The following is a 12982-nucleotide window of genomic DNA, read 5'->3' as shown; positions in this document are numbered from 1 at the left end:
ATATTTATCAATATTAAGTAGAAAGTAATATATTAAATTTAAATTTACATCATGCTGAAATTAAAAGCATTTTGATGCAGATTACAAATTTTTATGCAATTTATCCATATAAGATGACATTTTGAAGTAGTGAATAAAACTCTCCAATGAAAAACCCTGATTATATATATAAAGCTGAATGCTTTATCGATGAAGCCTTAAGGGTCTTCTAAGACCCTTGCTTAAAACAAATGAGAGGAAAAAAATATCTTGAAAATTGCGATTAATTTCTTAACATACTTACTAGGTCATAAGATATTGCCAATAAGCTACATCTTACTGAGGTTAGAGATCAACGTGAAGCAGCCTTGGCTGACATGTGCGAAGCATCAGATACTTGTTATTATACCCGCCATTTTAAAGTCTGACGCTCATCTGGTCTCCCTGTCACCACCGTCCTCTGCTTTTCTGCCCCTCCTTCTCTCCTTCCTTTGTTGACTCCACACTCTCATCTTAGGGAATTGGTGTTCCTCAACGATCTATGCTAGTCCCACACTTCATCCTCTCTGCACATATAGTCTCAACCTCCCAAATAGTTCCAAACGTCCTCTCTATGACTGTTGACTTCCATATGCATGTCTTTACCCAGGGTCACATCTCCAAACAAATGTCATTAGCTCCAAACCCTCATATTTACCTGCTACCCTAGATAATCTCCACACATGGCCAAACTTGACCAGCATGTAATTACCTGGCAAACTCCTGCAGACCCCTGGGATGCCAGCTTACCAACTGCTCTTGCAGATGCTTTCCCTGATCCATGCAAGCCCACATACTCTCAAGAACCTGTACTTTCCCTGTCACAGCATTAGCATTCCTTTCATTGAACACCTAGTTACCCATATCCCCACCAGACTGCAAGCTCTGTGACAGCAGGCAATGTGTCTACTATTTTCATTGCACCTGGCACCCACCACAGTGCCAACAATACAAGGGATAGTCACACTTCTTTGTTGAAGTTTAAATTCCATGATTCTATAATGTATTTCACAGTTTTTTGATCATGCAACTGCTGAAACTGAATCAGCAACCATTAGACATGCTTTCTCCAAGAAAGAACAAGTAAAAGAGAATAGCTCCAGCTGCTATAACCTGTCATAATGCCTTGTGCATCTCCCTCATAACCTAGAAAGGGTTTCAAGAGAATTTTTTACTCTTTAAGGCCTGTCTTCTCTGACAGAGTGCTCCATTAAGAAAGTAATATCTTTGTTTTGTCTACCAATATATTAAAAAACACAAGTAAAATCCTGAAAGCAGAGATACTTCAAAATATTTTAAGAACCAATGAAATGAATAAAACGATTTATGTTCCTTTTGGATTTTAATGCAGATTAAAGGTTTAAGGACACTCTGATTTTCTTTAAGAGTATGAGTTAAACCTAACACTTAAAATATACCTTTTGCACCCCCAAAGCAAATGAAAACAAGACACAAGGCTGACCATATCATAATATGAAGAATAAATTTGGTAAATATAACAATCATCATAGAGAAATAAATTCTAATTATTACAAATTAAAAATAAATTTTCTCCCCATTCAAAAGTATTGTTCCACTTACTGTTGAAAAACAATGTGCTGAGAAGACTCGATGCATTTACAACTGAATCAGAAGAAAAGTCATTGAAGGGAGTGAATATGGACGCGCTAGAGGCCACCTCTAAGCAGAGACGACTCCATTGTAGAAGATTGGGTCCAGGTCTCCTTTTCCCACTCCTGGGTTCTCTGAGGTTGAACATACAGGGAAAGCACACTCTGATTTTCACGCCTTAACTTCCACTCTCATATTGTCCTGGGCACAGCAGCTGTGGACTTTCTTTTCAGATCGAGCCTGGTCCTTTGGAAGTTCTTCAAAGTCAGGCTGGAGTCCTCATTGCCCAGCAGGGTCTTTTCCTCTCCATCTCCTGCACCAAACTAGTCTCCACATCTGCCCACTGTTGATCAAGCCCACTGAGGAATTTCAGCTCTTTGTGCTGAAGACGATGGAGAAGTGCTGTATCGTCTCATGGAGAATGAGGCGGCCTGAGCGTTTGGGAACTGGCTGTCAGCCAGCTGGTGCTGATGGAACCTGAAAACCTTCTTGTCCTTCAGGCAGGAAAACAAAGAAGATTCTCCCTGTTAGGGGCAGGACTGTGAGGGTCTCCTGCTTTGGCAGGCTGTGGTTCTGGGCCAGGCGACAGCTAAGGGTGCAGACAGGGCTGGAGAACATCATCCTGGGTGTCCTCAGTGAGGAGGGTGGCAGGCCCCGGTGAGCCTGGTGATGCAGGTGTCTGGCTGTGGGAGCCTGTATCCAGCTGCTGTGGGTACCTGCCTGCAAAGGAGATTCTTAAATAAGCCATTTATGGGCAACATAGAATGTCACAACTTCAATTCTTTTATTACACTGGAAATTAAACACATTCCTGGAACATGAAAGAGTATCAATCCAATAGGATGTATTCATCTAAATGAGACCCAAGGTTGAAATAAAAACCTGAGTCTCAATATATCTCTTTTTCAGTTCTAATACGAATACTTAGAGGTTTGACCCTGTACTCTGTTTTGCCACTTCTTAAATTGCACCAAAATACAACTAGCCTCACCTCTCTGCATTCTCCTCTAAAGGGACTCATACATCAGATTTAAATTCTTCCACATTTCTTTACAGGACCATAGCTCACATTTTCTGAAAGTTTACAGATAATGGTGACAAAAAAATGAACAGCAAGGGTGAATTCATGCAGTTCTCTTCATTCCGTCACCAGAAATGTTCTGACTGCGTATATATGTGACAATGTGCTTGGCAATGTGGATTCCAGGAAAGTGAGGCAGGGATGGTGACTGCCCTCCAGGGAGCAGGGAGGACAGACTTTAGAGGCAGGATTAGGATGAAGGAAGCACCACGTGCTCAGTGCAGCTGAGGGCCAGTGCTCAGAGCTGATGAAGAGGAGGGCCTGGGAGCAGCAGAAGGCTCCACTCTGACAAAAATCTGGGGCTCCTGAATTTAAATGACATCAGATTTTCATTTCCTCTTTTAAAAAATGGAGACACCGTTAGTTGTGGTCACACAAGACATTGCCGAGATCAAATAAAATAAAGTTTGCAAAGTACAGGCTGAGAATTTGAACAGAGTGAATGATAGAAGGCTTTTGTATTAATATAACAAATGGTAACCTGTATAGTCCACCCTCAGCCCAGCCAAGAGAAGCTCTGACTACAGGTTCCTTAATACTCAGGGGTCTGCATGTTGAGGCCCCCAAATGCAAACTCTAGGAGAGGGATTGCCTGCAGGCCTGCGAAGGAGTAGAGACCTAGTCTCCACCCTTAGAGCAGTGCCCCGTACATTAAGGAGAGAAATCCTACGGCACCTGAGGCTCTTTGCAGCATCTGAGAAAGTGTTTTGACCTCCTCCCTACAAGAAAAAAAAAAAAAAGCCTGCTCTGTGACTAGTATAAATGAGATAAATAGTCCTTTTCCTCACCTTATTTTGTTTCAGACCACCTCTGGTGTTAATTTTTAAGACACAGATTAAATTATACTTTAAAAACAAACACATAACCTCAGAGAAAAAGATCAGATTTGTGGTTACCATAGCCAAGGGGGTGTGAGTTGAGAAAATCAGATGAAGGCAGTCAAAAGGGTTTTTTCTTCCTTTAAAAAAAGACATTAAAATAATGTTGTAGAGACCAGGAAAATGGTAAGAAATATATATATGGGGGAGAGATGATGAGAATTAAAGCATTCCTAGATTTTCAGCCCTGGAACAGCACAATACTCTAATTCAAAAGCTATTTCCTGGGTTAGCATTAGGGCAACGTTAAGCTAGTACTTCTCTTAAGCACGAATGGTAAGAAGGCACCAAATCTAAGTCATCAAGATAAAGGATGTTTTAATGCAACATTTTAAAATGAAAATTAATACCAAAATATGCACGAGGAACAAAATATAAAAATTTTAAGTAAAGAAATGAAGCTGACCTCCATTTGCATGGCCCTGACAGTCTTACAAAGTAAGCCTTCATGATGTAAATGAAATCTGGGCAAATTCCACTTAGTGTATAAAATTCCTACTAAAGAAAAATGAAAAAGTCTGACCTGCTAAACGTCCTCAATTGCTTGTACACACCAACTCTTCTTTCTAACCTTATAGTCAAGGTGAGGTCCTGGGAAAGACATTTCAGGAACATGAGTTAAAAATCAGTTAAGACTATCACGGGGTCATTAGAAATTGTCAAACATGGTAATTCCCTCAATTAAAAACGAGCAAAAAAGTAATCTTGACAATATTAATGAGTTGGCTTCCATTAAAGATAGAAAAGTAAAACTATATTAAATACTTGGGGCTTCGCCGGTGGCGCAGTGGTTAAGAATCCGCCTGCCAACTCAGGGTTCGAGCCCTGAGTTCGAGCCCTGACACGGGTTCGAGCCCTGGTCTAGGAAGATCCCACATGCCGTGGAGCAACCAAGTCCATGTGCTGCTACTACTGAGCCTGTGCTCTGGAACCCGCGAGCCACGACCACTGAAGCCTGCGCACCTGGAGCCTGTGCTCCTCAACAAGAGAAGCCACCACAATGAGAAGCCTGCACACCGCAATGAAGACTGAACCCAGCCTAAAATAAATAAACCCAGCCTAAAATAAATAAACAAATAATTAATTATATTAAATACTTACTTTAGTATAAAGACAATATAGTTTAAATAAAATTTAATAAAATGCTATATTTTAATATGAAAATATATTTTAATATTCTATGCTTAATATTGAAAATACTTTAACATAAATTTATAAAAATATCAAACATTTATTTAATTTAAATATGATATGAATTAAGTTAAATATAAAATTAATTTTAAAATGTAAAAAATAAAAGGCTGTGAGTTTTTTTTAATATTCCTACTTCTCAGATACTCAATACTTTCTCCCTCACTTTAACGCTGTATCCTTGAAAGACTCCATGAAGTCCCAGAGAATCTACAGGGGCGCTCAGCTCCCGCGTCCTCGGCCCCGGTGGTGGCCGCGCGCCGACTCACCCCTCAGGGCGTCCCCAACACCGTCCTGTCGTCCCATCGCCGCCGCCGCCTTCCCCTTTCTCTGGGCCTTCGCTGTCTCGCGCCAGAAACCAGCCCGAATCTAAAAAATCGGCTCCCCTTTCTCTGCGGCTGGGAAGCGCTCTGATTTCCCACCTCAGACCGCTCAGAAAAAGGCTTCTTTCCCAAAAATTGCCTCGCTCAAGTTTCTGTGAGAAAATAAAGCGCAGAACTCAGGGGAAGCCTGAAAATGCAAGGTTCTTGTTCCCAGCCACACAAAAATGTCTCTGGCGAGGCCGCGACAAGGCTTCCTCTTCAACGCTCAGCACCGAGAAAACCAAGGTGTTTCGCGTATGCTGATTATTAAAGCAGCCTCAGGGACTACTTTTCGCCCTGTCTCTCGAGCTGCAGGAGACAGCTGCAGACGGCAAACTCAACAGTCGGCGTTTCCCAAACAAACCCTGCGCCCTCTACCGGCCACCTAGGGAAGGACGCTGTCCACAGTTCCAGGGAAGGAAGCTTCCCACTCATTAATTGTTTGGCGGTGCCCACGCCTCTCCTGGCGGCCGTCTAGTGAATCACTCTTTCTTAATGGCCCAGATCTATTTGCTAGTGGCAGGAGTGCTGCTCTGCTCTATCCCTGCTTACTCTCTTGGCTGGAACTTGCCTAGAAGCCATAGCCAGGAAAACAAGGACGTCTTCCAACATCTGGAACAGTTGCAAAGGATCCCCTCTCAGTGGTGCCTAAAGGACAGAACCGACTTCAAATTTCCTTGGAAAAGAGAGAATATCACCCCAATCCAGGTGACTCAAGGCACCTGTCACCACCATCTGATGCTCCAGCAGGTCTTCAACCTCTTCACCACAGAGGACAGCCGTGCTGCCTGGAACAACACCCTCCTCGATAAACTTCTCTCTAGCCTTCATCTGAGGCTGCACCGACTGGAACAGATGAAAAAAGACAATCTGGATTGTCGAGATTTGGGACGTGCTGCCCGGGAGTATTTCCATGGAATCCATGTCTATCTGAAGGCAAAGGAATACAGCCCCTGTGCCTGGGAGGTTGTCAGAGTGGAAATTAAAAGGTGCCTTTCCCTTATGTAAGAATCCTCAAAGAAATGTCAACAAATACAGAATATTTTTTATACTCGTGACACGTCTCATTCAATTACATTAGTGTTCAAGTCCAAAGCAATCTCGACTTGTGTTTCCTCACAGGCTGAAAAATGTCTGAAAAGAAAATCATGATTTTAAAAAAGGTTTTGACAGAACACAATCTCTTTTCTTGTATAAATAATTTTATAACGTAATTTAAAAGATCACTTTAAGTTTTGGGAGAGGTATTTCCTATTTTCAACACATGAAGTATAGAAAGGTTTTTTGGATAGTGTGGTGTTAAAGATATTTGTCGGTTAAGTTAATGCTGACTGCTGTAACGGGTAAAGAGAATGCTGTCAGGAATTTGATCATAATAGAATCTTATCTTTCCCTGGTATAAGAACACAAGGCAGGCATTCCTGATCAGATGGATGTTCTAAGTTGCTCTCCAAAGAGTGATTCGGGGACATGGGTACCCCCTGTTTTGTGGATTTTTCCATCATCAACAGGTGACTGCAAATTTTTCTGCAGTATTTGAGTCTATTCCACTCAGTGGTAAAGGGAAAAAGTCCGGTGCATCCCATGGGACGTTTTCAAGGGCCAGGACTATACAGGGCAAGAGCCCTTCTGCTCACATTACATGGCCTGGATTTATCCTCGTGGAAATCTCACTGCAAAGAAGTTGGGAAATTATTGGATGATTAATAGACGAGGAGACAAGTTCACTGCATAAGACCACTTTTCATCTTTACACTATTTGTCCTAATGAAGTTCTGGGTGGGGTGGAGGGGAACAACTAATGTTCTTGCTTGCACACACTTCATTAAAAAACAATCTGACCCACAGAGAAAGAGAAATATCATTTATATGTGGAATCTAAAAAAAATGATACAAATGAACTTATTTACAATACAGAAACGGTCCAGTTCTGGTGAAAGCCTGCTTCAGGTCTCACACTGCAGAGTTCTCCTTGTATCATCATACAGCAGGAGAGGGAGGCATTTATCTCTGACCTCGTTGATAAGGGCACTAATTCCATCGTGAGGCCTCCATCTTCACACCCTAATCAAGTCCCAAAGGGCCCGCCACCTGATACCATCACTTTGGGGGTTAGGACTTCCAAATATGAATTTTGTGGGGACGGAAACATTCAGACCAGAAAGGGCATTGAAGGCTACATGTCTTGGCATCCAGAAGAGAGAATATATTCATGTAAATAAAGAAGAATGAGCCATTTACCAGGCCAAAAGAGCAGACCGAGGACTCAGAATCCAAACTCTTGATTTCAAACCTGCAGTAATGCTTTAATTATTATGTGTCAAAATTTGGAAATCAAACTGAAATGGACCCCATCGTCCCTTGAAAGGGAATGAAGACACAGGAGGAAAAGGATCATTCATCAGTCTTTGTGAGGAGTCTCCAAAGAATCTCAGGATATAGGTAGTCATTGCCACATCCGTAAAGACCCACCGAAGAGTAACGTGGTTAATGGTCTGGTCGCTGTGACCTGTGTGAATCAGGGAGACTTTGAGTTCAGATACATGGCTCTGTATGTGACATCAAGCTGGTTATTTTCTGTCATGACCTAGTAGAGGACAAATTAGCGACGAGGCCATCCTCCTGAGTTTAATAGAGTGCCGGGCAACGGCTGAAAATTGTGCTGCTCTTACAACTTGAATCCCCAGAGCCATAGGCACCTTAAAGGAAAGAGAATCCTAGTGGTTTTAGCAACAAACTCAGTAGGCATGAGTGATACCAGTAGGAGTAGAGTGGGAATACCAGCCACTGTCTATTATAATCCCAGCAAATACGACCGTGATAAAGGAAAATAGCTTGGTCATTCGTAACTGCCTTCCAGTGGGAGGAGACCATCTGAGAAACTGCTTTCGTTAAAAGTACCTGTTCGGGCTTCCCTGGTGGCGCAGTGGTTGAGAGTCCGCCTGCCGATGCAGGGGACACGGGTTCGTGCCCCGGTCTGGGAAGATCCCTCATGCCGCAGAGCGGCTGGGCCCGTGAGCCGTGGCCGCTGAGCCTGCGTGTCCGGAGCCTGTGCTCCGCAATGTGAGAGGCCAAAACAGTGAGAGGCCCACGTACCGCAAAAAAAAAAAAAAAAAAAAAAACGATTACCTGTTGCGTGATTACACTGGGCCTGGTGCCGAGGATACCACAGAGAATACGACAGAGTCCAGTCGCTACAGAGCTGATTTGCCACAGATAGTCACATACCTATTATTTATTGAAAGATCGGTATTAGAGGGGGCTGAGGCCACAGAACATCCACTGCAAAATAAAAGAATTCATGATCAGAGTTGAAAGTGAATTCTTTCCATGATACCAATCAACATTTATCCAGTTCTCAATTAATTACAAAGATGGTTTTCTTTCGTTTGAAAAGAATAGGCTTGGATTGGAACCTCTGACAGTCCTTTGGGGAATCTGAAATTCAATGCAAAAATACAGAGAAAGATTCAAATCGATGATGATTCCTAAGTCATCTGGGAGCAGATCGCTCCCACGGGTGCAAACAGTAGTTGTTAGGGGTGCGAACAAATCTTAGCTACTACAATGGTGGGTGGCACTCCAAAGCTCAACCCTATCCAACCCTATCCTTTGTATTCATTTTTCTCTTTGGGTTTTCTTGTGTATGAGACGAGAGGCATTGACATTGAGTGCATGGAAGATACACAATATGCAGGATCAGTGCTACAAGCCATGGTGGCTTGATGTTTCATTACAGGACTTTCTCTCCATCATATGATTGAACTCAAAGTCATAATGTGAGAGGTGCCCTCTGCTTACTTATGAGGTGTCCTTGTCTGTCTTGTGGATTTTGCTTATGTTTGAGCCTCAGTGTGATGTGGGCATCGGGAATTAAGCACAAATAGGTTGTATTTTATTATTTAATTCTAAACAAGTTATCTAGGAGATCAATAATCATGTCTAGTCCTAAAGAGAAAAAGTTGTTGACAATATCTAGAGGACTATCTAGCAGCTAGTGAAGTTAGAAATCATTTTATGATATGAATCAAAACTAAGAATTACTTAAAAATAAATGTTAAGAAAATCATTTAAATTTTCAATGGTTTTAGCAGTTTTGATAGATTTTTAAATATATCTATACATTGGTATTCTTATGAAGTATTTGTATAAATTTTTATTGAATATGTAATTTGATACATTCCTATTTATTAAGTAAATGTATTACATTAAAAGTCATTCTGCACACTTAACCAAAATGTTAAATTAATTGCAGTAGCTTTTACAGCTAATTTTTAGCCTAAATATTTTTGTCATACTCACCACTGCTTTGAATAAAAAGAAAAAACTTTTCACTTTCTTTTTCTATTTATAAAGTAGAGATATGCATGGAGTACATACCGATGTACACAGTATATCTGTGTATCAAAATTTCATAGGGGGGCCGTATGGAAAAAAAATATCTAGAAAGGTTCTGTGGGCAGGAGAAGGGGAGGCAAGGATGAAAAACAGTGGTTGAGAAACGCTGCCCTAACCTATCTGGAGAGTGCAAAATGAAAAGCAAAAACAGAAGTAGAAAGTAAGAGGGAACATTCAGAAAATGGAAACCAATTCGCTCCCATTTAAGACCCAGGCCTGAAGGAAGGTCTTCAGAGAACCTAGAGAGCAGGGTTCACAGAGTCCCCACCTCAGCCAGGCCAGCAGCATCTGCAGGGTCCCAGATGTCCCCAAACTTGTCCTTACTCCTGGCCCTGGTGCTGCTCAGCTGCAACTCTAACTGCTCTCTGGGCTGCGACCTGCCTCAGACCCACAGCCTGGCTAACACCAGGGCCCTGATGCTCCTGCGACAGATGAGGAGAATCTCCCCCTTCTCCTGCCTGAAGGACAGAAATGACTTTGGATTCCCCCAGGAGGCGTTTGGAGGCAACCAGTTCCAGAAGGCTCAAGCCATCGCTGTCGTCCATGAGATGATCCAGCAGACCTTCCAGCTCTTCAGCACAGAGGGCTCGGCTGCCGCTTGGGATGAGACCCTCCTGGACAAGTTCTGCACTGCACTTTATCAGCAGCTCACTGACCTGCAAGCCTGTCTGATGCAGGAGGCGGGGCTGGAAGGGACTCCCCTGCTGAAGGAGGACTCCATCCTGGCTGTGAGGAAATACTTCCACAGAATCACTGTCTATCTGCAAGAGAAGAAGTACAGCCCTTGTGCCTGGGAGATTGTCAGAGCAGAAGTCATGAGATCCTTCTCTTCATCAACGAACTTGTAAGAAAGACTCAGGAGGAAGGAATGACACCCACCTGGTTCAACACCGAAATGATTCTCACTGCCTAACAAGACCACACTTCCACCTGTGCTGCCATGTCAAAGACTCTCATTTCTGCTCTCATCATGCCCTGAATTGAATTAATTTGTCCAGTGTTTTCAGGAATATTAAGCAACATGATGTTCTACTCTACAGGCACTCGTCCCTCATAGATGCCCATGTTGATCTATCTACTTACTTATCTACTTAAATATTTATTTATCTATTTTAATATTTATTTCACTATTTATAAAGATTTAAATTATTTTTATTTACATAATATTATGTGCATGTATACATTGTGGTTAAGAGAAAAATATATACTTTGTATTAACTCAGTTTATGAGTTTTCTTTGTGCATTAAATTCTTACTAGAGAAAACTTCCTGTTTTGTTTTTTTTCTTTAAAAAAGAAACACCAAGGGGCTTCCCTGGTGGCGCAGTGGTTCAGTCCGCCTGCCGATGCAGGGGACACAGGTTCGTGCCCGGTCCGGGAAGATCCCACATGCCGCGGAGCGGCTGGGCCCGTGAGCCATGGCCGCTGAGCCTGCGCGTCCGGAGCCTGTGCTCCGCAATGGGAGAGGCGAAAACAGTGAGAGGCCCGCGTACCACTAAAAAAAAAAAGAGAGAAAGAAACACCAAGCCTGAATGTGCAACCTGATTAAAGAATGTATGTTACAATTCCTTGACCCATCATTACGATTTTCACGTTAGAAATAAAAATAGACTTCTTCTAGCCAGGTCGTGGGTTGCCCTCAGGACCTAGAGGTGAACATAGCTAATCCAATTCTGCTTTGGGTAACTCTGATTTTTTTTTTTTAAAGGAAAGTAACCTAAAAACAATAATCAGTTAATACAGGGACTTCCTTGGTGGTACAGTGTTTAAGACTCTGCTCTCCCAATACAGGGGGCCCGGATTCCATCCCTGGTCAGGGAACTAGATCCTGCATGCCACAAGTAAGAGCCCACATGCCGCAAACAACTAAAAGATCCTGAATGCTGCAACCAAAGATCCCGAATGCCGCGATGAAGATCCTGCACGCAGCAATGAAGATGCCGTGTGCCACAACTAACACCTGGCACAGCCAAATAAATAAATAAATAATTTTTAAAAATCAGTTAACTCACAATTAAATTTAATTATTTTTAAAATAGTACTAATTTGTAGTAGAAATTAATATCGGTTAAATTTAGTGCTACGGTGAGAAGGTGGGAAAATGGAATTCCCCCAGCAGAAGGTGGATCATGTCAGGCGAGGATATAGAAATTAAAGCAGTAGATATTACCTATAGTTAACTAGTAGACATTTCAGTGCAAATGTCCACTGGATACTGGAGATGGCAATTTAGAAGCAATTCCATGAAGTGTAAAGCATGGAACAGAAGAAGTGATCAAATAGGAGGAGAGTATCAAATGAGAAAAGGACTGAAAATTGAATCCTATGACCTTAACGTTAAAAGGGAGGGAAAGCAAGGGGAATGGCCATATGTTAACAGGACAAGAGAGAAAGGTGAGAAGACCATGTTTGAAAGACTGAAACTGCTTAGAAGATTCAATGCATTCATGAAAACGTAGATGGAAAGTTCTCCTACATTGGGAAAAGAGATGGCATTGGCCACTTAGTGACAGCTTGTTTGGTAGAATTAATCAGCAGAAACCATAGTGGAGAAGGTGGAAGGATGAATAAGAGAAAGGAATGACAATATACACAGAAAATAGGTTTGAGATATTTGCCGTCTGAATTGGAGGAGAGACATAGGGTGGAACCTAGAATGGATGTGGATTATTTTTTTTCTCTGCATTGTTTTCCTTTTTTGAACTATTTTTTGCTTCTGAAGAGATTTCATGGATTTGATGTACTGAAAACTCATATCAATGTTCAAGATTTGATTTACTTTAAATCCTGACATTTAATCACTTACAGTGATAATGTATCATTATTTTGATGAATATGATGTTGAATGTCAGTAAGCTGCTCTGCGCTTGAAACCATCCACGACAAGGGAAACAGATAGAACTGACCTTAGTGAGAGCTGATTTGCTGAAATTAATCAGCAGAACCCATTCTGGAGCAAGTGGAAGGGTAACAAGAGAAGAACTCCCATTGTCATTATTTCACCTGGGGAGTCACTTTACTTCTTTCACTCTCATCATAGTCAGATTTGCATTTGTTTTCCTTTTACCTAAGTACATCAAATGCGAGGACAGCTTTCCAAGAAAGTTGAATGGAGAAGCAAATCAATGATGTATTGCACATTATGGAAAATCATGGTATGGGCCCTTTATGTTTCCATTTTTGCTTCCCTCTTAAGATACTCAACTCAAGATGAAAAAGGAAGTAAATCAGTAGTAGCAAGACAAACCTTGCCCAGAAAAATACTAAATGAAAAAGAACGTATAACATTACAAAGACTCTGACACCAGGAAAGCAGAGAAGGCTAATTTTATCTAGCATCCTATGCCCTACATTTTCACCACCCTACGTCTTCACTGTGAGATGGAGAATGATGAACCAAGAGGCTCAGTAGAAATGTACTGAATCATCTAATGATGCTTAATA

The 12982-nt window shown here is 41.8% G+C and overlaps 2 protein-coding genes and 1 long non-coding RNA gene across 3 annotated transcripts; 2 read left to right on the top strand and 1 right to left on the bottom strand.

Moving 5' to 3' along the window:
* Window positions 1–1630: 1630 nt before the first annotated feature.
* LOC132522923 (uncharacterized) lies at window positions 1631–5170 on the bottom strand. Its single transcript, XR_009541380.1, has 3 exons — window positions 5049–5170; window positions 4112–4179; window positions 1631–2349 (listed from the first exon to the last, which is right to left on the bottom strand). It is a non-coding gene; the product is annotated as an uncharacterized LOC132522923 (long non-coding RNA).
* A 466-nt stretch (window positions 5171–5636) lies between these two features.
* LOC132522922 (interferon alpha-13-like) lies at window positions 5637–6149 on the top strand. The gene has a single exon (XM_060153489.1). The coding sequence runs from the start codon at window positions 5637–5639 to the stop codon at window positions 6147–6149; it is 513 nt and encodes a 170-aa protein (XP_060009472.1).
* Window positions 6150–9841: 3692 nt separating this feature from the next.
* On the top strand, window positions 9842–10387 carry LOC132523675 (interferon alpha-1-like). The gene has a single exon (XM_060155143.1). It carries the CDS (start codon window positions 9842–9844, stop codon window positions 10385–10387), a length of 546 nt encoding a protein of 181 aa, XP_060011126.1.
* Window positions 10388–12982: the final 2595 nt, after the last annotated feature.

Source organism: Lagenorhynchus albirostris, chromosome 7 (genome assembly GCF_949774975.1).
Source record: "Lagenorhynchus albirostris chromosome 7, mLagAlb1.1, whole genome shotgun sequence".
Taxonomy (NCBI): Eukaryota; Metazoa; Chordata; class Mammalia; order Artiodactyla; family Delphinidae; genus Lagenorhynchus; species Lagenorhynchus albirostris.
The sequence above is the reverse complement of the archived record's forward strand: the minus strand, read 5'-3'. Positions and strand labels throughout refer to the sequence as shown.